The sequence below is a fragment of the Poecilia latipinna genome, unplaced genomic scaffold (assembly GCF_001443285.1).
Source record: "Poecilia latipinna isolate Pla-1442-1.1 unplaced genomic scaffold, P_latipinna-1.0 Scaffold192, whole genome shotgun sequence".
In the NCBI taxonomy this organism is placed as follows: domain Eukaryota; kingdom Metazoa; phylum Chordata; class Actinopteri; order Cyprinodontiformes; family Poeciliidae; genus Poecilia; species Poecilia latipinna.
In genome coordinates, this window is record NW_015112808.1 from 428,778 (window position 1) to 453,923 (window position 25,146).

Sequence of the window (25,146 nt, forward strand, 5' to 3'; positions counted from 1 at the left end):
CAAGAGCACCACTCTGTCCCTTCCGCTGGCAGGATGAGGACGAGGTAAAAAAAAAAGAAGTCACAAATGGATATTGGGCAGAAGGACACAGAGGGATGATGTATGACTCACTGTACATTAACTCGATGAGGGAACAGCATTTTAGTCCATAAATGTAATGTGCACGCATGCAGGGAAACATGCCACTAATGTCTTTTTAATGAATGTAACGAATGTGTAATCATTAAAATACTATCTACTGGTGTATTGTTTCCCACTGACAAACGTATGCAGACGAAAAGAAAACAGCAGGATTTCACACAATTTAAAGTTTTTTTATTTGTTTTTAAATGCACTGAATAAAAACAACAACTAGTTATTCAGCTCTGTTTGTGTAACATCAGAAGAAATGAGACCTGTCAAGCATTTTAGTTAGTTTTGAATATGTACAACCGGTTAAATGTCATATGTAACAGTAGCATTGCACACAGGCAGAACTCCAGCTACGTTAAAATTAACCACTGCTGTTGACTGGAATAACGCCACCGCATGCGAGGTGTGGCTAACTGGTAGGATGCGGCTCCTTTTAAATCTGTCATTTTGGGGCTGAGGTAGCTGATGGTGCAGAAGCCCTGCAGGAAAAATTATTGGGATTTTTATGAAATTATTGTAATCGTACAGCTGCAGCATATCAGGAAATTGTGTTAAAATTCCTGTGACAGCATCGTTCTTTTCTCTTTGTCATTATGTCCCCGCCAATCTGCGAGTTTTTGTATCTGAGAAACCACTAGTATCCATCAGGTGACGGCATGAATAAGTGCTTTTACAGCCCATCCTCCAACTTGGTAAACATGATGTCAATATGTGGAGAGTGAATGCGTGATGTCTGAATTATAGCAACCTACCCTACCACATTTTATATCTCAGCAACCTTCCAATTGTATCGCTCACACTATACATGGCCCGCACCCTGCCTAGCAACATGCCATGAGGATTGATTGTTCTGATCAATTATGGCAGCTCTAATCTTGGTGAAACAAATAGTTCTGGAACAACTAAATCAAGAGTAAAGGATTAGCTAAAGACACACTCATTTGAAGAAGTGGTGCCCCCAGAAAATTTAACAACCACACATCAAAAAAAAAAATAAAAATAAAAAAAAATAAAAAAATTATATATATATATATATATATGTGTGTGTGTGTGTGTGTGTGTGTGTGCATGTGTGTGGAGTTATTAGGTTTTATATTTATGTATTGACTGAAAAAGATGACTGTACAGTTTGTGTGACCTTAATTTATTACTGAGTGGCAGCTTATCTGGAGGGCCCATGGCCCCCCTTGACCACCCTTTGGGGTTGCCCCTGATTTGAAAAAGTAACTTGATTAAAAGATCTAATCTGTATTTGACACTGATGAGTTTCCTTATCTGAGGTCACTGTCTGGAGTGGAAGCCAATTTTGGTAGGGTTAATTTCTATCTTGATTAAATATTTCACAACAGAATAGCAAACAGAAGAAGTGGTGATGACATGTTTTTTTTTTTAATTAAATTAAAATCTGTTTAAAGTTTGTTCACATCCATTAGTGGGATCTCAGGCCAGGACCACAGATGAGCCGACCTGCTATGGAGCCAGCAGAGACTTCGACCAGTCACAGATCAATGCTCCAGGGCCCTATCCATTACTGACATCCAATTATAGCAATGGACGTCCGCTTAGCACTGCTACTAAGTGCTTTAGTCTTTTTATTGACTAGCTGTCAACGGGCTACACATAGTGGAGCCACCGGCTAATAATCAGGCATTGATGTATCCTCCATGTCAACATCAACAGTGAGAGGTGAGAGGCGGTTGCCAGGGGAAAAAAACGAGCCCACCACACTGCTAAGGTGCAGCGCGTCCCCTCAGCCGTCAACCAGGAGCTACGTTTCCCCATCACTCTGCTCAGTTAATTAGGAAGCTCATTTTGTACAACTTTGATTAGTGCTGAACCGTAATAAAAGTAATTACCTAGCACATTAACCAAGGAAGGAAAGGAAATTAGCTTAGACTGTAAAAAATAAAAAAAATTCAAAAAAAAAAGTTAAGCAAATACTGAAACAAATGATCAACTCTGCAGCGATAAAGTAAACGGGTCACAAAGCTATGGGAGTTTACTCTGAGCTGAAACCGAGGCGCTGCAGGTGGCGATGGTGTCTGCCCCCGAGATATTGATTAATTACAATCATTAGGTGGTTAGAAAGTCACCTCGTCTCACCTGGTGGAAGGGCTGGAACCGGCTGGCTAATTAAAACAAATCGAAAAGCTGCAGGAGGCCGCCCTTCCCGCCGGAGCGGAGAATGCTAACAAGCTAACAGCAACTTGTTCTGTCGCGGTGATGACGTAGTCTAAAGCGCACGACCCAAGAACGGAGGCCTCCAGTCCTCGACGTGACCGTCACAGGTTCGAGTCCCGGCCTGTTGACCTCTGCCGCGTCCTCCCTCTCTCACAAACCGCTTTACTTTCAAATAAAGGCCAGTAGAGCATACCTGTCAAGTCTCCCGTTTTGGCCGGGAAACTAAATATTGGCCGTAAATATCGTGTCGCCTTTGCTCTTACGTCAGTTCCGTCATCCTCCCCTCTCTTCCGGTATCCCCCCGCCACGCTCTTACGTTTGTGTCCCGTATTCTCCAGTCCAGAACTTGACAGGTATGCAGTAGAGCCAAAATAATCCTTAAAACAACAACAAAAAACGTAAGGCAACTGGTTCTTCATTTCAATGACTTTTATTATTCAAAAATACAGCACAAAAATACACAGAGAGAAAATATGATTTGAACACAGTGTGCACCTCAATGCAATCTTCATACAGTATTAGTACAGATTTCAAACCTACTGTTAGTATTGTTAGTTTACATTAAGGTTACAAGCATGGAGGAGCAACAGGATGGCCTCTAATGGAGCTCTGTACACTTCACCAGCAGATCTTTACATGGGCCGCATCCTGCCTAGCAACAAGTATTAAATACAGCTGCTCACACACACCAAAAACAATACAAAAAAGAAAAAAAGACAAAAGTTTGTACAGCTCAGCCAAGGTGTTGCTTTTGCTTCTGTTTGGGAATAAGTAATATAAAATTCCATATACTGGCACCAGAACGCACACACAGCCAGGAAACATAGCACAGATGACATACACTGTGCTCTTCTGTAGTCACACACACACTCAAGCACACATATATATTTATAAACTGGATATTTGATGGTTCATTCATTCAGTTTTGTTGGTACTTCAATAAGTAACGTCAATATGGAGTCAGAATCTATTTGTTTTCTAACAGAAAGTACATAAATCTTTGCTGTAATTCATAAAAAAATAGCAACTAAAAACAGAGAATCAAAGCATAAGAAGCTAAAAACAGACAGACTGAGATCTCAATAAAAGACGAGAGCCAATCCAGGTAAGAGCAAAGAGGAATCAGTGTGTGTCGCATAGGCATGGGCTGCTTCCTGCTATTGTCAATGAAAATTATGTCATACTGTTCAAATAATTTATGTTATACCAAGAGGCCAGTGTGAGTGAAATTCCCTCTAAAAACATCAATTGTTTTCTGTTTTGTTGTCCAAATTTTTAACCATTCGTGACTTGGGGTCAGGGGCCGAACAAAATCGTTTTGAGGGCCACACGTTGGACACCGCTGTATTAAAACCATCAGAATATTTATAGTTTAAAATCCTGTGTAACGATCAGGGAACAGTGCTGTTTGTCCCAGCCCATGTCTACAGCAATGATTATAGTCCTCAGAGAGCGACGACCATGAAGAACGCACAAAACACAGTTTGAACATTTCAACCAAGGCAACAAGGCAAGAAAGAATCGGATTGAAAAGAGGAAACCACAGGGAAGAGTGTAAGGCCAAAAAAAAGGATAGAATAAGGCATCAAAGAAGAAAGCAACCAGAAGTTTGCACTTTGTAATGTTTGTCCGAAAAGGTGGAATCCAGATGAGAAGCTAGGCTTTCAGAGAACGGAAGATAGGAGTAGCAAGGACTCGGTTATGTAGGTTAAACTGACTGATTGTGCCCTGAGATTGGAAACGAAGGTCAGCTTTTAATGTAGAGTGAAACAGTATGCCGCATGCCGCTCTGTGGGAAACTCCTTCATCCCGCCGTGATCACCATCCTTCATTAAAATCTCAAATTAATGCTACATCAGCCCTGATCGGTTTCGTATCGACCGCAGGGAGAAGGTTAATCAAGGTTCCGTCTCCTTGTGGCGCAACAACAAATACATGGGATTACACATGCCGCACAGCCAGATAAACCAAGGGTCGCTCCTTTTGTCTTGTTAATTTGGTGTGTATGGATGTAAAAAGGGGTTGCGGTGGGGGTGGCAGGGCTTTATGTAGTCAAACACAATCAAAGCTGATTGCTCAGTGAACCTTGTTGTCCAGCTGTTACCCGTACTCCCCAAAGAGCCTCAGAGGAAGAATGGAGAATGGATTATTTTTTTAAAGTTGGGTCAAGTACCAATCATCCATCCAATCACACTTCATGGAAACCAAAACCACTCCTTCCCCATCGGCCAATCCGGACCCTTTAAAGCCCCCCTACTTAAAGTCAAAGAAACAAGGGTTCATTAGCAAACAGCTGACTTGTAGTCAGTTTGTTCTCAGAGAACTGAAAAACAAAAAACAGCTATATTAAATGATACCCAATCAGAAAAGCCACAACCAATCAAAACTGGACAAGCAAAAGAGAAGGAAGAGTCAGGCTTTGATTTAAAGAAACTAAGTTTCCAGACGTCTGTTTACACACAAACACACACACACACACACAGCTGTACAGGGTGCCAGCTAAGGGGATGGTTGTGTTTTAAACAGTATATCTACAGCAAGAGACATCAATGTAAAAAAAAAAAAAACATGCATTCAGTTATGTACAATAGAATTTGTATATTGACCATTCTTGCTTTTATATATCCACACCGATTCTTTTCCTGGGAGAAAATCCAGGACATTAAATGCATAAGTGTTTTTTTTTTTTTCCTTTTTTGTTGTCATCGTTTTGTATTTGATAAAAAGTTAATGTGCTCTATTTCCAGTACAGCACATCACCAACACAGCAGAGCCATGTCTTCATGGGAGGACCTTCTCGTTTTGTAGATGCTATCGAGTGACACTGCTTCATTTTTTTTGTTTGTTTTTTTTATCACTGGCGTTTTGTCCAGGGTGCCTTCTCTAGACGATGGAGCCGTCCCTGTTCTGGGCCGGGGTCATGACAGGGATGGCCCCCATGCGGGTGAGGTTGGGGCCAGCCATTCTGGCGGCAGTCGGCGGGGGCAGCGGGACCTGACTCGGCGGGCGGTCGTACTCTTCGGTGGAAGGGATCTTGTCATACTGGGACTTCATGGAGTACTGGGACTTCAGCGTGTAGTCGTGCAGGTTGGACGGCGACATGGAGCCCACGGACGAGCGCTGGCTGCCCATCTGGCTGAAGCTGCGCGCGCTCGAAACGCGGCTCTTCGGAGGGGGGACGTCCTCTCTGGGAGGAAGCACAGACAAAACATTCATGGCGTTTGCACCTTGGACAAAATTAATGCTGATGGATGCTTTTTACAAATCATGAATCATGCATGGTGACATTTTTTTTGTAAAAGATACTGCATCTTTAAAGAATTCCACCTGATTTTTTTTTTTAAGGTGAGAAGGTTTTATTTTATTTTTTTTTCTTCAGAGTGCAGGAACCATGCCATAGAGCCTGGAGGAGTCATTTCAAGAGTACAACATGGCTGGACTCAGTAAAAAGGAGACAGATAATTGGACAGGGCGAATCTAACTGATGGAGCCGTGTCTGCACTGCTAAGTCACAAACACTGTGTAACAGCCTGCAGCGGTGGCGCACAGCATCCAAGTACAACTATGCCCTCTCCTCCCTCTGCCACCACATTAACAACTAATAAGCAGCAATAATCCAGTTAAATGCTCAATCAAACAGAGCCTCAGGGGCCACAGCTTGTTTAGTCCGTTAGCGTGGCGCAGCAATGTGTCGGCGAATGTGTGGAAGAGAGACGGGACCAGAGGTCTAATCCTCTTTGTCCTCCACTGTGAGCAGTGTCACATTGCGGCGGTTCAGTCCGCGGCGGAGTGATAGCAGGAGAGCCCACGGGCCGGATGGAGCCGTGGACGAGCCGGAGGAGGAGAGAGCTTGATCTGTGGTGGGTGGTGGGGAGACAGCCACAGGCAGACATGACACAGGATCCACAGAGCAAACAAAGCTTTCAAACTGATTACCATAGCTGTTTATTTGAAGAGAGGTGGAAAAAAAAAATGCTGATGGAGAAAAAGCTTTTTGCACGACTGCTGGAGACCTGCTGGTGGCTTTGAGGCCAAGGAGGAATTCACCTGATATCAGCACAGATTCAACTGGAGTTTACAGTGCTTTAGAAGAAAAGCATACCACTTGAAGTTGTTCATATTTCTTATCTATAAAACACAAAATTCAGTTGCTTTTATGCGACAGACCAACTTAACGTTGTGTATAATTGTGGAGGGAATAAAGTACTTGGTTTTCTATGGGTTTTGCAAATTAAAATCTGAAAAGAGTATCTGGCCTCTTTTGTTATGATGACCCTAAATAAATAAAGTGTCAATTAGCTTCACAAGTCAGCTAATGCCTGGTTCACAGCAACTCACCACACACCAACCAATTTCATCCACCAACATTCAGATGTCTGATGGCGAAATCTCACCAAACCTCTCGAAACCAAACGTGAGGTCAGAGCAAACAAACATGGCCGACTGGGAGGAAGCAATGGTGATGGTTTGATACCAAGTCCACCGAACTTTCTGGTGCGCCATGGAAGTGGTTTTGTCATTTGTGTATTTTTGGATTCCTCTCCGTATTTCCGTCACATTCAACAGGCTACGTAATCATTTGTCTCCACATACGCTGCCACATTGGGTTAAGTCGATCAAACTTGTCGAATATCCCAGATTTTAGACGGGAGCGGTCCTGATGTCCTTGCTAGAGGACCAGATCAGACTTAACACACCACACACACAACAGGAAGATCTCTTAATATTATCTTTAGAGTCATCTCAATAACCAGGAGTACTTAAGGTTGTCAGAAGTGGAAAATCAAGATAAAAATAGGAATAAAAATTGTCCATTGTGAGTTGGGCTCAACTAGCAAAAAGAGTCTAACTGTATTTTATTTAATTTCAGTGGAAACACATTTGTTGTGGGAAGGACTCGGGTTTGTTTGAGATGTTTTCTAAAAACCACATATCCTCTCCCTTCCACAGTTACATGCCGATTTGTGGTGGCCTATCACTTTAAATCCCAGTGGAATACACTAAACTTCACTTTTACAAGGAACTGGGCCGTTCCCCCAGTTCAAATTAAAGCCCATCTGGGAGCCAAACCTCCAGGGCGTTTTGGATACCGTACTTGATCTCGTTGCAGATTTCCTTCTCGTACTTCTTGTTCTTGCGAGCGCGGAAGAAGCAGTAGAGGATGATGGCGAGAAGGAGCAGGATCAGGAGAACGGCTATGATGGATCCTGCGAGGATGCCTCCAGTGTTGTGTGCTGGGCGACACAAGAAGAAGAGTTTTTAAAAAGTCATGTACAAGTAATTTGGTAAAAATTTATAATTTCTTTTTTTTTTTTTTAAGAATGTTTTCCTCTTCAAATTTAAAAATAAAAAACAATACCAATAAATTTTTCGTAAACTGCTTTCCATTAGTGGTATTTACCAAAGCATCAAATTGCAACAAATCATTAAATTTCAATTCATTTTCCTTCCACTCAGAATAACAGCACCACTAGAGGCACGCAATTATTTTTGTACCGACATCGTTTCCTGTACGTGAACTTTGATCTTCTGCTTCTCAAGTGCATTAAGTTTTAAATTAAGGTAAAACTCTCCAAGTACACGCACACCTTTCACCACAGAATTTGTATTTGATTTCCTCGATTTAAAAGAAAGTGCACTTTCTTGTAATTAGAGGGTCAATGCTCTGATAAACCTTTTGCCTTATTAAAAGAGAAGTCCTTCATAAAGAAGCTTAAAACGCTTAAAAAGTCCTTTGTCTTCAGCTTCCGCTGCATTTTGTTATGCTACAAGTAAGATTTATGGTGCAGTGTTGTGAAGTGGAAGAAAAAAAAGCATTAAAGATTTATAGATTTTAAATACAAATGTACTGAAATTCAGAAAAGTGTGGCGTACTTTCCTATTTAAACCCCTTTACTCTGATGTTCCTAAATAAAATCCAAAGCAACTAATACATTCAGAAGAATCTTAATGGGTAGAGTCCTCAGTTTATCTGTATTACATCTGAAAACTATTTAATCCTGTCCCTCTCATTGCTTTATGCTAGTTTATTACAGGAATCTGCAACCTACATAGTACAAAGAGCCATTTTGTCCTCACTCCAGCTAAATAAACTAGAGCCAAAAATGTTTCATGATCTTTTGAATAAAGACTGCTTAAGAAAATATAATTTATGCTTTCATTTGTTAAAAGAATAAGCCATTAGAACTAAGACGGTCTTAAATATAATTGTCCCGGTTATACACTGTAAATTAAAGGTGATCTAAATAATCATACGTCGATGATTCCAAGATGTTTACTCCGTGGACAGATAAGAAAAAGTTTAAAGGGGTGTGAAAACCTTGCTGAGCCACTGTCTGTGGACACAAAGTTAAAGGGGAACCTACGTGGGGTCACATGGAGGTAGAGGACGCACTCCTCTGAGCCAACGCGGTTGCTAGCCACGCAGCGGTAGCTACCAGATGCACTGGTAGAAACGTTCTTCACATTGATGGTTCCTGCCACGGGGTCTGAGTAGGAACCAAAAGCACAACATCCAACCGATTACAGATGAAAACCAAAGCGGAGGGGTGACTGATGGTCGGCTGGTGAGAATGTGAAATACCCATCACAGAAGAAGAAGGCAGCAGCTTGCTGTCACTGGTTTTCTCCCATTTGTACTGCATCGGCTTGGTTCCCTCGGTAGTTGAGCATCTCATCACAATGTCTTTGCCTTCCTCCAGGGTACCTTCGGTAGTACACTTTGGCTTTGATGGCCGCACTGCAAAAAAAGAAGGAAAAACAACAAACACATCCAGATTAGGATGAAGCAAGTCTGTTTCTCAGTTTTCCATGCTGCGTGTGCTCTGCAAAAAACGCCAAATCTTACCAAGCCATCTCTGTGATGTTTCTAGCGCAAATATCTTAGGACTGTTGAAATAAGTCAAAACTAACTTACAAGTAACTTTTCAGCAAGATATGGAAGCATTTTGTAGAGGAATGAAAACACAAAACTCCATTCTTTCATCTGCTTTTAAAAGAGCCCTGCTAAATTATTTCATTACATAAAGTGTTATAATCGTATATTTATCATATGCTATGCTACTAATATTATATTAAGTGTGTGTAACTGCTTTTGTAATAAATGTTTGTTTTTTGTGGACTCCAGGAAGAGTAATGGCTAATGGGGATCCAAATAAGCTAAACTAAACAATCAAAATAAACTAATTCCTTAATACTGATGAAAAAGTATAAGTTCCACCAAGAGATTATTTTACCTATAACATGGGAAAAATGTCTTGTTATAAATGAAAAAAAAAAATTTGCCAGTGGAACAAATTAAGGAATTATTGACCTAAAACCAGCTCCTATATCTTGCTGAAGTTTCTTGTAAGCTCGCTTTGTCTTATTTCAAAAATACTGGGATATTTGGGGTAGACAACCAGAAACGCTTGGTGAGATTTTGTGTTTTTGCAGTGTGCGGTATGTGTATGAGTTCCTCCGGTTTTAAAACTCAACTCCCCCTTCTGGCTCAAACAGCAGTCATCCGCTGAACGAAAGCAGTAATCAGAGAAATTGATACAGCTGCCATCGTTACAGGGAGCCGCCACTCAGGATAATCGCCACGAACGAGTGGCGAGAGAGCTGTGAACGTCTGGGAGTCCAAATGCACGTGAATATGCCGCTCGGCAGAAACGATACGGGACCGCCGCTGTGTGCGCGCGTGAAATCAGTGCAGAAGAATGCGAGCAGTCGGGTCACAGCATAGCCAGGATATGAGATGGGGGAGGTCTAAAGCAAACACGGCTCCAAATTAAAAACAGGCCGGCAGAAGGGGAGGTACGTGGGCCAGCAAAGCAAAGAAAGGGACTCTGATTTTGTTTGGACAGAGTGAATCTGAGGCTAAGGTCTGCGCTCGACAAACACTGACAGAGCAGTGACATCATGGCATCAGGAACAAAAACCCCGTTTAGCAGCGGGGGCTGCTGGGAGGGCAGCCAGGTGCCAGTAGGGAGGGGCCAGCTTAGCAGACATAAGCATAAGGATTAACAGGACGCTGACAGCACTGACTGCTCTTATCAATCTAATAAACACAAGCAAGGGGAAGGACACAGGGCGACAGTTCAAAAATGAGGTGAGCGGCCACGGGCAGATGGCAACGGAGCTACGCGTCTCCTCGCTGCGTGCGGCCGCCGCCGTGTTCCGCCCACGCGTGCGCGAGCGCATCGCGCTGTAAATGTCAGGGAGCTATGACATTTTGAACGCGCCTTTTAAAAGGTGAAAGTCAACCCAACACATCTGCGGGGCCGCGGTGCGTGGCTCCCTATGTCGGGCCGGCCGTCCGAGGAACAGATTTATTTGCTGGGGAGATGAGGTCAAAGAGGAAGGTCGACGGAGTCGGCAGCGGCAAGCGGCGACACGGCTCTGAGGAAATTTATGAGATGCCCACCGAGATAAGAGAGGCATTACTGCTGAGGAGAACATGGTGACAAACGGTGGTGACTGGATAGAAAAATAAAATGTGAGGAACTAATAGGGATTTCAAAGAACTGGGATTTCTTTGTTTTAATAGATAACTTATCAAAGTGTCTGGAAATCACATGTGGTGCACCCCAAGGCCCAATCATTGGACACCTCCCATTTAATATCAACATGCTCCCACTAACTCATGTCACAACAAGAAATATAATTAGTTACCATAGCTACGCAGATGATACGCGACTCTACATTATGATATCACCATTTGACTCTGAACAGATAAATGTGTGAAGGTGCCTTAACTTTTTCCAGCTAAACAGAAACAAAACCGAAGTTACTATCTTTGGACCTAAAGCAGCAAACACCTTCAGTTATTACAGCTAGAAACTGGAGATCAGGCCCAAACTGTGGGTGTGGTGATGAACTCAGACCCGTCCCTTGAGAGCCACATAAAGACAGCTCAGGATATGGCTTGCTTGTGTCTTTTTCAGCAACAAGAATCTCTTTTGTTGTATTGTGCCATGTTTATTAAATGGGTGTGGATTTGAGTTTAGTAAAAGCCACTGAATGTTTTTGGTCCCCTATTACTAAAAAATGGAATAAAACTGAAAACAAAGTGTTTGAGGAGCTGCTGACATGCAGAGCTGCTGGAAGCTCTCCTTCTGTTAACTTCAACGTCCTGCCCCCTTTACCTGACTTACACTGTGTGCACTCTAGTGTGTGTGTGTGTGTGTGTGTGTGTGTGTGTGTGTGTGTGTGTGTGTTAAAGGGATGAACACCAAATGCACTTGATGAATGTTTACCTGTGTATACATGCATGACTACTCTCCTGTCAAGGTAAAAATGCAGAGCAGGCAACATGTCCCCACCTCTGCTTGTCAATGTTTCTTTGACCCTGGGGTCAACAGCTAGCAGCCTGTACGCTGCCATGGCCTCCAGCAATCAGCCATTATTATGCACACACATTTGTGCAGCTCAGCAGCCTCAGGCATAGATGTGCCTTACGTAGTTTAATTTAGTGCTTTTTATTTTAATATGTGTGCTTTTACCTCATTTGAATGTACTTGTACATGCTCTGAACCGTGAAAAGTGGGGGTTTATAATTTTTAAAGTTTACATTAAAGAAGTTAAATATCTATTTTCGTCTCATTTCAGAAAGCGAAACACGTATCATATTGGTTTATTACACACATAGTGGAATATTTCAAATCTGTTTTTCTTGTCGTTTTGCTGAAAAAGTCAGGAATATCAAACCTCATTTTCAACCTTATAACCAGTAAAAGGCCAAGAACATTAAGACAACAGAAGAATCATTAAAACAAAAATATCCATTCACTGGGAATAACAATGTATGCTTATTGTTAACACGAGGCATAAAAAGATTAGTGGTTATAATTGTGTAATCTAGGGTTGAAATCCTGCATCTATGTTTAAAACTCTAATTTTCAAGTAAGAAATGCTCTTTTCTTAAGCCGCCATCTTGTGCTTAGAATAATGAAAACTTCTTGCTGGGCTGATGGCAACACTCTTTAAAGAGCCAAAAACGTAACGTAAATCAGCATCTTAAGGTTAATTCAAACTAGCAACAAGCCATAAAGTTCCCAATGTTTCCATGTTCCTCCTGTTGGGGTTTGCCTTTAAATCTCCATGAGTCATAAAACGCTGTGTTAATGGTTTCTGAGTCAGCTGTAGCCACAATAAATGCTGAGATCACTTGTTGACATTCAGCTCTATCATTACTGACGAGCTCAGTGCCATAACAACGTCTGACGAACCTGTTTGTGTTCTCGGCACTCCCAGTTTTTTTATTTTTTTTTTTATACTATTTTAAGAGGAGCAGGAGCCATTTTCTAAAGCTTGTATTATATTTCGAGCGGAGGAAGTTTTCTTCTACCTGATTATTTCGTAACAGCAGCAGCTCACGTCACAACAGGGATTAGAGTTTCATATGCTGGCTGTTTGTCCCGTATGCAAATGGAGCGCGAGTTTCGGGAGGCGATTCACTTTCGACATCATTTAACTGGTTGACTGATCAGCAAGGCCACAGAGTGCGAGTGTGTGTGAGTGTGTGTTTGCCTAGGGACTAAATCATCTGACTTATACAACTATGATGTGTCATCCAGTTCCGTCTGTGGATGAAAAGCGGAGAGCGTAGTCTTTACTTCCTGTTGGCTGCCCAGTGAAAAACAAAATGACTCTGCATACAGAAAACGATCAGTCATATTACATTATTTGCAATACGACACATTAGAAATACAATAATTTTCAATTAAAGCTTCAGATTTATATATATGCATATATAATAACTGCAAATGTGTTTTGTGTGCTGTGTCTTGAGTTTTGTAAATGCCAGGTAAGAAGTAAGTAAGTAAGAGTTTGTTCTTAGTTCACCTGGTTAAATAAAAGTTAAAAATAATGATAAGTGAATTAAATACAAAACCAACGCATTCTCACTGGTTTGGATTATTCGACAGACAGCTTTGAGACACAGAGAATGAGTGGAGAATTTTTCTTTAATGGTACTTTGACTCTTATTTTGTTCCCAAAACAATTAGCTGGGATGGCTATAAGAGGAGAAAAAAAAGAATCTATGAAAATATCCTGAGAAATTTCAAAAACAATTGTGCAATTTTGGCACACTAAATTTGATCAACTCTCCAAACCTTCTTAGCTTCACTGCTTTTCCGTAAATTTTGGCACAGTAAATTGCCAGAGTTTGCTGGTTTGCTAGATGTTTTGCATAGCAACTGCATGCTTTCAAAGGAACGTTTGCATCACAAAGTGCATTTTCTTAGAGAGATTTTTTTTTTTTTTTTTACATTTGTCACTTTGTGCCATTTTCATTTGCCGTCACTGAGTAATATGAGTGTTGATTTTTAGTTCTCTAAAGTCTGAACCTCATTTTGAAAGCAGAACAATTCAAATAAACCTTGGAAGTCGCTGAGATGAATTAAATTCATTTTGGGCATAACATTTTCGAGGAGATGTCTGAAAAAGACCCCCGAGGTTAAAAGGAAAGGAATTCAACTTATCTGGACGAGCTCTTGCACTTTTGATGGAAAAGTGATTAAATGTCCAGCAGAATCATTTGAGGATCCCACTATACATAAAAACTTGTCTATTCAGTTTTCGTTTTTAAAAAACAGAAACTAGTTTGTTGTGTTATGATTCCACCACATAGAAAGAATGAATGAAATGAGCGTGACATTCCTGGCCATGATGAATGCTTGCGAGGTGTCCGTATTGTTCTCACCCATGACAATCAGCTGCATCTTCTTGCTGGCGATTCCAGGAGCCTTCTTCACTTTGCACTGGTAGGTGCCCGTGTCTGTCGACTTCAGTCCGGTCAAGTTGATGGAGGCGTCGCCGCTCTTCGGGTCGGGTGTGTTGAAGTGGACTCGACCCTTCATGGGCTCGTAATAATCCTCGTACACCCGGTCGCCCGAGTACAGAATAACCTGGACACAGACAAAAAAAAATAAAAAATTAACAGTTAATGGCTGTGTGCTTTCCCATGTTTGACCAAGTTTTCTTTTATTTATTTTACATTTACTGTTATGCTCCTACTTACACTGACTGAACAAATTAAAGTTGTGTTGTTTTAACATGTTTGACCAAGGTTGTGAAGATCTTGGTGTCTTAAAGTGTGAAGGGCTGGTGCAGAGTTGGCAAATAAATTTGAAATTTAGTACAGACATGTCTGTGTTTAAAGAAAGAAAAGTTTCAAATCAATTCAGTACTGTTTTTGTCCTTGTGCAAGGAAGCACAATAACATTTTTAATTTATGCAACAAATTCCTTGCTTGTTACATACAGAGTTTAACCTTAGAGTGCTCCTCAACCCGCCACTCTGTGTCATTATGCTCTTTCTCTGCTCAAGTAAAGTGAAAGTGGAACGAACAAAGCCACCACAGTGGAGAAAAACCAACACCCAGAGTCAACAAAGCACACACACACACACTCACACACACACAAGGCCAGGTGGAGCTAATAAGAATCCTGCTACAGTGATGGCGGAGGAAGAAGACATCATCAAAATAAGGGGAAAGGAGAGCACATAATGAAAAGAGTTCCCATTCCCTTTTCCAGACACCATAATATTCTTGCAAATCTCCATGGAGACGGTGATCAACAAGGTTTTCTGTGCCACTATCGACGGAGCAGCAACACCCCTGAGTGAGGAGCATGAAGAATCAGGATGATGAATCTATGATGGAAGTCTGAAGCAAACAAGGACAGAAACATTCCTCTACGCAAACACACAGCAGTGAGACAGTCGCAAGCAATACTCCGGTAATAACTAGAACTTATACATATATATGTATATGTATATATATATACATATATTATGTGTGTGTGTGTGTGTGTGTGTGTAGAAACTCATTTCCAACAGAATCGGGAACAACAGCGCTGCCTTTGTTTCCTCCAGTTGGCAGCTTCACACAGACAGACAAGCAGCACCTGCTGAATACAGGAACGCTGGCTGATGTTCACTGCACTGAGCTGCTTTCAGCACCATCAAACTAGCCGTGTGTGTGTGTGTGTGTGTGTGTGTGTGTGTGTGTGTGTGTTGTATGACTGAGATAAAGTGGAGAGTTTCCACGAATCTCTCTCCTTCAAAACAACTCCGCGGTGCCTGTGTCCTCTCAGTAAGGAGCTTACTGTATCACTCACTTCTCTTCCTTCTCAACTCTTTCAAACATAATTCAGTTTCTCTAAAGATCAGAATGTAAACACTTAGCAGGCCAGAGTTTATAACCTGCAGCTCAAGAAGGTAGGGTTTGTTTTAAGGATCCAAAGAAAAGAGAACTAAAGTGCCACAAGGCATGCTGGGCAGTGTATATGATACTATAATCCACGGATGATCCAAAATGTCCTTTGCCGACTGAAAGATCAATTTAATCAAGAGACACTTATTAAGCACATCCAATGTCCTGGGAATCCCTTTGCTTAGAAAAAAAGGGGGTTGCAGTGACATGAAACATAAGTTTCAGATCCAACATTCCACACTTATGCACATTCAGGTTTCTGGATTTTATTTTTATTTTTTCTGGCGTTATTAAGAACACAAAATATCAACTTCTTTGAAAAGCTGGAACCTGCTGGATTTGGAAATGTTGTTAGAAAACTCCACACCATTAACACAGTGGCTGATGTTTACAGTTAGCAATGCTAGCTGTGCTAATCATAGTCAAATCCAGTTTTACAGCAGCTTTTCTCTCACGCAGTGTGACATCACCTCCGCTCTCAATATAAATAGTTAATGACTCTCCACAGTAGCTGCGTTTCCGTTAACCTTAAAATTGCACCAATTGAAAATAAGACACAGGTTTTTGTGGAAGGAAGCGGTGTTTGTTTTTTTTGTTTTTTTTTTGGCTGAACTGAAATTGGTGTATTTTTCACATGTCCAACAAGCGGATCTTAGTACCAGTGAAAAAGGTAAAGAAGACAACATGAAGTAGGAGGATGATTGCACAGCTTTTTTTTGTTGTTGTTGCTGTTGTTGACAATTTAGAGCTGGCATCTCATGAGGTTTCAGCATCACAAAGTTCAGAAAAAATTTTGTGTCATTCAAATGTGTTGCGGTCTACGTTTCCACCCTAAATGATAGACGCTGAAAAATGAATAGATCTCACGTAACTGTTCACATCAGTCGCTGTCATGTTTGTTTTTTTCAATGACTTATTGTATAAAGAAACTTATTCACGTGATTTTCTTTGCATTTCTGGTTTAATCAAAAGGCTGCGATGGTGAAACTGTGTTTGTTTTTTTGGACATTAGCAGAATGTTGACGAAGATTTGCACACATTCATAATGGAAACGCATCTTAGAAAAAATATTCTTAAATCCAAGTAATCAAAAACTGGTATCGGAAGATCAAAGATTTACAAAGACCAGCGTTTTTAAATCAGTGCATCTTTCATTAAATAGAGTAGCTTAACTAAATCATTACTTTGCTCTGAATTCTGAAACTGTTAATAGAAAACTGGTTTGGTCCTTGTCTGTGCAAAAATAAATTATTTCTCATCTTTCTTTTCTTAAAGCTATTGCAGAAATTTAGTTTTTAAGTTAGAACTTCCACTAGTGACAACTGCTTACTTGCTACAGCAACACTAGTTTCCAAAGTATCAGGCCAACAGTTCCTGGAACGAGCGTGACTCATTTTGTACACTTCAACCATTAAAGCAGGTAATTCTGTTAAAATTCCACATTGCTCTCAGGGGAGGAAAGCAGATCCCAGTAACTTTATTGGGACAGCAAACCCAGCAGGAATAACAGTTACGTGAGACAAGAGCACAAAAGAAAGGAAATGAAAACGGCCCAAGGTGAGTTGGATGAGGTCTCCCACCAGCTTAGCCCCTTCGTGAGCAAACAGATGGGAGTGCTTACACACGCAGACACCTCCAGCTCCCAAAACTGCACAGCAACCTTGAGAGTCTGGGAAAAAGGAACACGAAACAGGGCAATGAGGAGGCAAGCGAGCCAAGTCAGGGTCAGGACGGCAGAGCGCCGCAGCTCATAACCGGTAGCAACCGACCGCCGGTCAGCACGACCCTTCCCTGTCAACAGACAACACGGCAGAGTGTTATTAGTTCAACCTTGGTTTCATCGGCTGCGCTTTAGGATGACATCACCGTGTGTGATGCGTCAGCGACCAGAGTTAAAGGTGGAGGCGGGGCTTATTTGAGAGGCAAAGCAGAGCACCGCGTTACCTGTGTACTGCAAACACACTCAGGGAGAGCAACGTTTCATTATCTCTCCCCCCCACCGAGGCTCTTCATTTGAATGAGTCAGGCTGCAGGCCTGGAAGTTCACATCTCTGCTTCTGATTAGACTCAAGGTTAACAGATTAACTTCTATGGAAAAAAAAAAACACACACACACACACACACACGGCCCTTGGCATGCGCAAACAATGTCCTTTCCCCCCCTAAACTCCTAAAATCCTTCAACTCTTCCACTATTTCCCACCAGCAAACAAAAAACCGACTACTTTTCAGAAATATGTGTGACTTTTTTTTTTAACAAGTCACCGTTTCAAAAAAATGCTAACATAGTATTCATACAATTTAAATTTATTCCATGGGATATACTTTGTATAGTAGTTTCCTACTGATGTTGACTGTATTTTTGCCTGAAAAGTCACCACATGTTAGATTATGAATCTTTCACCATCTCGATTCGATTCTGATTTTTGAGTTCAAAAATTGATTTTCAATTCACAACAATCATTCATAATGATTGCTGCTTTAATCTACATGTGTAAAAAGGATCCGGTGACTCTACCCTGGTCTGCTGTGTAAGGCAGAATGTCTAATGGGGACGTCGAAGTCTTTTTTCCACATTAATGCCATTTAAATGGAATCTGTGCGTAGATTACTCTCTCCCTGCATTCTCCATTTTGCTTTTATGAAGCAGTCAGGTAGAGAGCGCCGCACATTTATGCAGACAGCTTCCTTTGTGCACAACGACGTAGTCATTTCCATACATGAGGTTTTTAAGTCATTTGGCATCTTTGTAGTCATCTGGCAAAGAATCGGGAAAAAAAATTATACAATTCCTCACTACATCAAATAAATGCATCTGAATGTTCCTCAAATGGGCTGGTTTTTGCCAGACTAGCTGCATTGCAGAGACTGTTGTGAACTGCCCATGTGCAGACATGACTGGGTGAGCGGGTGTGTTGGTCAGCGCTCTGTCATGGCAGTGAGAAAGGAGACAGTGGCTGATTTTCATGCCTTTATGGAGGAAGATAAGATCTGTGGATCAGATTATTTAACTATTGTCAGATCTCCCAAAATTAAGGAAATTGAGCCGATTTATCAGCGCACCCTTACAACTTCACACCTCCCTCATTTTTCCTCAACTTACAAAAAAAAAAGAAGATATATTAGGTAATATGTATATTTCTGGAAACTGCATCAGTCTGCATATCAAACTCAAAAGTAAAATAAATGCTCAAAAATACAATTAGAACAATGATTATGTTACATTATGTGGACCTGGAAACCACGGCAACTTCACTCAAAGTTGCAGTAACGTGAGAGTCTGATAGTGGGCCGTGTGTGGCTGCTGTCGCCATGGTGGGAAGCATTCAGGACAGATCCTCCCTTTAGCGAGTCCGCGGCCAGGCAGTGAGAAAAAAATGCAAATGACTGCTGGTGCCAGAATCCCAGGCATCTCTCACTCCATCCGACAAAAGCCCCACGAATTAGCTCCGGCTCACCAGCCACAAAAAGATACCGATATATGCGACATTGTAGGCAAGCCCACATGTTGTAGCAAACTGCCCTGCTGAGTCCAGCCTGGATTTAATGTGAGCAAAGGTTCATCATGGTTCCTGAGCATCTGGGAGCCTCTGGCTATAAACTTTCGCTCTCCTTTCATTGTCTGACACAGCAGCACATTGGCCTAATTCTGCAGATCCCCATCATATATACTAAAAACAGCCACTTGGAATTAATGTGCCACTAATTGCGAAGAATTTAGTCCGTGCGTGATTATGTGTCGGTTAAAGGCTACTAGAATGTGCGGGACTCTAACAGGTCAAGGAGAACAAATGTGTTCCCCGAGAGATGTCGGAAGTATTTAAATTCTCGGAAACATACGGCGTGTGAAACCAAAGCACATGAAACGATACTTAAAAACAATAAGCCTCAGTATCGTCGAGGACAACAAAAAAAAGGAAGGTAAATCCTAAGTAGAAAGGATCAGTTCAAATCAGAAGCCAGTGAACAGAGGAGGATTTAGGTCTCTTTAGTTAGAGCGGGGCTTGTTGGGTCATGGGACAGAGCGGGCAGCGTTATTAACAGAGGTACCTAATGACGACGTACTGACCCATTTCTGACTAACGAGAATTAAAGAATTTTGGAGGGAAAAACAGTCACTAAGGCCACAGGAGAAAGAGAGAGAAGAAAGAGCTTAGAGAAAAAGAAAACCTCAGTCTAAATGTCCTATAGGTATGTAATGGTTTAAACACAATGAAGAACCTTTAAATAAACTGTGCTCCATTTTATTCAACAAGAAAGAAATGACGGCAGAAATATCAAGAATTCCACCAAAGAAAAATAAAGAGCTCAAAACAAAAAACACGCGGTCACATACCACTTGGTCGTTAATTTGGTTGTCGGAGGCCAACAAACTCCATTCTATGTCCAGAGGTCCAGTGTCTGAGGAGGTCAGGGAGAACTGGCAGTCCAGCTTCACGCTCTGCCCGCTGGCCTTCTCCAGAGGCGCCGTCGGACTCGATGTGATCTCTAAAGCCGAGACCAGGCCTGGACAGAGAGGGATGAAGAGCGTCAGAGTCAGAGCTGTAACATGTCTAGCAATAAACTTAGCAATATTTCACCTAACATGTGAAATACTGGATACTCTCCTCCGCCTGGGATGAGTTTTATCTTATACCACAGTAGGGTTGTAGTGATGGAGGCTGCTTTACTCCATAAAACATTATATATCTCTGTATCATTGCAAACAGATGCCTTGTTGACATCAGCCTGATTTATTAAAGCTACTATAAACACAGTTTATGAGCCCTTCATGGTCATAATCAGTGGATCACTGGTCCACAGCACCGGAAAAAAAAGGACTCGGACCTAACTTTTAGGGTAAGATTTATTCATTACTATTCAGAGTAAAAGAAGGACGTTATTTAACAACGGAGTTGATAGTCCGGTACATTTGGTTCGATCGGGAACCAAAAGTTGCAACGTACTACATTTTCTGCCAGTGAGGTTTGCCAAACAAACCAAACCCTTTGGGAAACCAGTTGTTTTAGTTTGGATTAATTAAGGCTTCCCTTTCATTGTCACTGTAGAAAATGAAAGAATTACAAAGTTTTCCCCCCATTATTAAAGTCTATGCCCCCAAACCTTATCTGATTTGTACAAATGATAAACTGAAGTCAGTCAGCTGATGGATTTATAGGCAGAAGATGAGAGTTCCTCATTTTGATGCATACAAAAACAGATTTGTTTTTTGGAAAGAAGTTGACCTGCTGATAAGGGGAAAATGATCAAGTTCTCATCCCTGGCTGAGTAATAGGTACATCTCTGTAATTATATCCACCAGAATATAATTCAGAAAATAAATAACTACGCAGTAAAAAAAAAAAAAAAAACAGGAATAAACGATGACACAATGAGAAACTGGTTGGTTAAAAATGACAAGAAGCTGCTGATATTCTTCTCCAGATACAGAATGGGTTAAAATATCTCGTTCTATAGGAGATTTCAGCTGTGACAGAAACGCAGCCCATAGAGAATAGGGCTGTCACACGCTGTCATAATGTGTTAAGATCCGTTTGACAACCTCCCACATACTAATAAATAAATAGGGTCGGGGGGGATTTCTTTAAGTACAAACCTATAATAAAACCGTTCTGTTGATATGAAAAGCTCTCTGTGTAATAAAAAAATGAAAAAAAACATGGGATTTTCCTTTGGCTAGATCAGCGTTACATTTAGGTGCCTCCCCACTGATGGAAAGAGTCTACTGTCGTGTGAAAAGACAATCAGGGAAACAGGAAGAGGAAATTTTATATTCCTTTATGGGAATTATATCAGTTGCAGAAGGTCTCAAATGACAATATCATCATTTATCACAATAATTTCTGGGACAGTTTCTTCTTCTTTTATGCTTCTCATAAGCTTTTCATGTTTGCCTATGAAAAGCACGATCATGCTATTCATAGGCAAACAAATGCCACATGCATTACATTACATTACATATAGAGATGCACGATCAGATATTAGTATCTGCATCAGATATTGTACATCGGGTATCGGTTATAATGTCCCCGATCCATAAGGGCAGATCTATTCAGTCCAGTTCTATGCTTCATGCTCTGAGCAACGTAACGCTTTATTGGTTATTTTACATTATATTTAGAATTCCTTGTTGCACTTTAGAAACCATTTGGAAGAAAGTTAGCTGCAGTTTATTTTTACACGTTTGAGACAGTCGATCTATTTTTTTTTCCTGTCAGTTTCTTTATTTTACACTGGCTCTTATACTCCTAATAATACTGACTGAATAAATTTGTGTTTCACCGAGTTTATGAAGTTATTGGTGTATTACAGTGTGCTTTACTGGTATAGAGTTATCAAACAAATTTGTAGTCCAGATCATTTATGTCTGTGTTTTAAAAAAATACATGTTTTAAATTAATTCAGCTTCGTTTTTCTGTACTGGAGTGATACGGGTCGACACCAAACCTCAGTATCGTATTGGAAGTGAATAATGTGGATTAGTGCTCTACTATTTTTTATTTTACCACAGTCCTAGACTGTAAGTCAATCCATCATTCTTGATGAAGAAGCTGAAAGGATAAGGATCATTTTACTGATGAAAATTTGGGCTCACAGGAAACAGAGTAGCAGATTTATCTCTATCTGCTCCATTTCAACTCCAGAACCGTACCCACCCTCTGCGCATCGACACACAACTAAATGAGATGCACAACATGAAGCAATCCCAGTCACATCCACTAAAGCTGAATTTCAGAGCCTGTAAGCGTGTGACACGGTGGTTTCATTTTCCGACTGCCAGAGCTGCAGCTGGTCGTTTGAGCCCACAGATTCTGACAGACGCCCTTGACTGGGGAGTGATCCATCGCCTTCAGCGGGGGCTAGGGAATGGAGGAGTAAAATGGAGAAGAAAAAAACCCAAACAGATATGTGTCTATCAATGTCAAAACGGATATTCGGCTTGTCATCCTCATGAAGGAAAGCTGTGTCAATTCATCACGCGCTATGAGGAGCTGGGGCGTTATTCACAGTTGCTGCAAAGCAGAGAAGATTGTATTGTGAGGGAAGGAGAAGAACGCGTTCGGCTGGAACAGTTGACTATAGTGATTGATTTCTGGCAGGCAATAAAAGGCACAGTCTGATGTATCTGTTAAATCTATGACACCCCCAGGTTCATAAACTATTTGTCTAGGCTGCAGCTCAGCTTCATTCAGAAACTAAAAACTGAAAAAGTCTGCAGCTTTGGAAAATCACACATCAAAAATCACGCTTTGCTAACTTAGAAACTCAAATAACTACATTACCTTGTAAAAGTATCTCTTAGTGTCCCCTAGAATTTTTTTTAATATTAAATCAAATGTGAGCGACAAGCACAAAGTACAATAGAAGATGAAGCAAGCCTTGTAGAATCACTGTCACTGTAATTACTCTCAGGTAATTATCAACAGGTGGACGACTAATAATTAGATGACAATTCTAAAAAAAAAAAAAATTTCTCACAACAAATGCTACTGAAGTTTACTCAAGCATCACTCACAAGTATACGCACGTCAAGAAAATGTAAAAAATACTAAAAAAAAAGAAAAAAAGAACATATTTAATTCCAAGAAAGTTTGTAATCTGCCGTCTTTAAAAACCACCAACAATAACAAAGCAACTACAGAAATCCAAACAAAACCATGACCGTCTTTAATCATCTAACCTACCACTGGGATCTTCTGGTAAAAACAGCAGCCATAATCAAACCTGTTGACATGCAAACAGAAAGTAGTTCAGGGTGTTAATCAGCAACTATCAGCAGCACTTTCTCTGTACCGTGTGAACCCTGCAGTATGTTCCTCAGACTGAGGCATAAACGATAAATGAAGTATGCAGCGGTGTGAGGCTGCAACATGTAATCATTAGTTTATTCAGGGTGAAAGCGATCGCTACTTAGAGTAATGGCACCGGGGCAAAAGTAAACTGGCCTTCTAGCTTTAAGTGAATATAATGGATTGATAAGGAAGGCCATCATCTCAGTCCAAGGAAAACAAGGAAATGAAATGAAAAATGGATTGCTGGCAAACGCAGCCATGCACGCAAAGCAGACACTCATTTATTTCCGTGAGCCTGGTGTCTGTAGTTAAATTAAGAGGCATGCCAGTGTGTGTGTGTGTTTGTGCGTCTTTACTCTGCAGAGCAGGAGCCGGGCGGGCGGTGAGGTTGCAGGGCAGCGGGGGACGAGCCGCGTTGCCTAATTAAAAAGTTTGTTATAATAACTAATCCCATCTGGCTGGGTTTCTGCGAGTCGCCCACTGCCTCCAATCTCCATCCTACCGTGACGCAGCTCACCCAGCGCGATTACTGGGAGATCTGGAGTAAGCTCGAGGAATTCGGGGTCGGGCGGGGGGGGGCGGGTGTCAGCATTGCTCCAGTCTGCGCTCACTCAATCAGTGGCCTCTTCATCCCCTTCCTGCCAGTCCTCCTCCTCTTTAACACAATCGTGATTGTGGAGTGCGAGAGTCCCCTGGCCTCCGACTCTCCGCGGGCCTGCTGATTGTAACCCCGCCGCCCACCCCATCCACCTTTTTGTCGGCATACAATGGGGCGAGAAGCCCGTCTCCTGGCAACCGATCCCTCGGAGAAGGTTGCTGTGGCGCTCGAGGGGCGGCGTGACGCAGGGAGGGAAAGACAGAGGCAGGCGGCGAAGGAGTTGAGAAGCAACAGAGAGAAGTTAAGTAACTGATGAAAAGGCTCTGCAAGCGAACGTTACGTGTGTGACACACACATAGGGTGTGTGTGACGATACCAAATGTTGCTGGACGATAAGTTGCCCCAGAAATTTTTGCCGTAAGTTATAATACTGTCATTTTTAGAAAAACTTTCAACTAATATCAGAATAATAACGGTATATTAGTGCAAGTACACTCTCAAAGACGTAAAAAAAAAAATCTTTCATTTCTAAAAAAAAAAAAAAAAAAAAAAACATTTACCAGTGCAAGTGGCAAACATTTTAAATATCCAAAATAAATTAACAAAACAACCGAAACGGAATATGAAGAGCAAAAATTGAAATGATCGCACTTATTTCAATGTCTGTTGAGACAGGCACACAGTTACTTTTGTTTAAAACAGTTTCTCATTGGTCTGAGTAACATGGTTAGTATTGCACAATATCAGCATCAGTATTTGCTCCAAATGTCCTGTTTTAATGTAGTTGTGGTAATTCTAAACATCCCCCAGTCAGTTTGTTTTTACAGAGCAGGTTTGTTTCCATGCGCGGATCGTAGCTCCAGTTGAGTCGCAGCTGCTTTCCAGAGGTAATGATGAAAACCTACAGATGAGATGAGATGCTGAGATAACTGGCCTGCATTTCTCATCTGTCTTTCAGTACTTGAAAGTAGCTCAGTTTTTCCACTGATGTGTACACGGATTGCAAAGGTCGATTTCATCAGATGCAGATGAAGCCAGGAGTTTACAGACGGCAAATAAAAATACCTTTTCTTCTCTCTCGCTGTCTGAAGTTAAATCAGACCAGGTTTCTCTTGCTTTAGGTCAGTTGGAATTACCAACATTATTTCTATTAGCTAAATGCCACAATAATGAGAGAGAGAGAGAGAATATATCAGATTTGTTTCCTAATGTTTTCAAAAGTTTACATATGTTTTCCC

At 41.3% G+C, this 25,146-nt stretch overlaps 1 protein-coding gene across 1 annotated transcript; it reads right to left on the bottom strand.

Moving 5' to 3' along the window:
- Nucleotides 1–3,681: 3,681 nt before the first annotated feature.
- On the bottom strand, nucleotides 3,682–20,081 carry cxadr (CXADR Ig-like cell adhesion molecule; the record flags this gene model as incomplete). Its single annotated transcript, XM_015030770.1, has 6 exons — nucleotides 3,682–5,500; nucleotides 7,409–7,547; nucleotides 8,679–8,801; nucleotides 8,897–9,052; nucleotides 14,003–14,207; nucleotides 19,854–20,081. Coding segments are annotated over 6 exons (1,155 nt in total), but the record flags the coding sequence as incomplete, so codon positions are not given.
- Nucleotides 20,082–25,146: the final 5,065 nt, after the last annotated feature.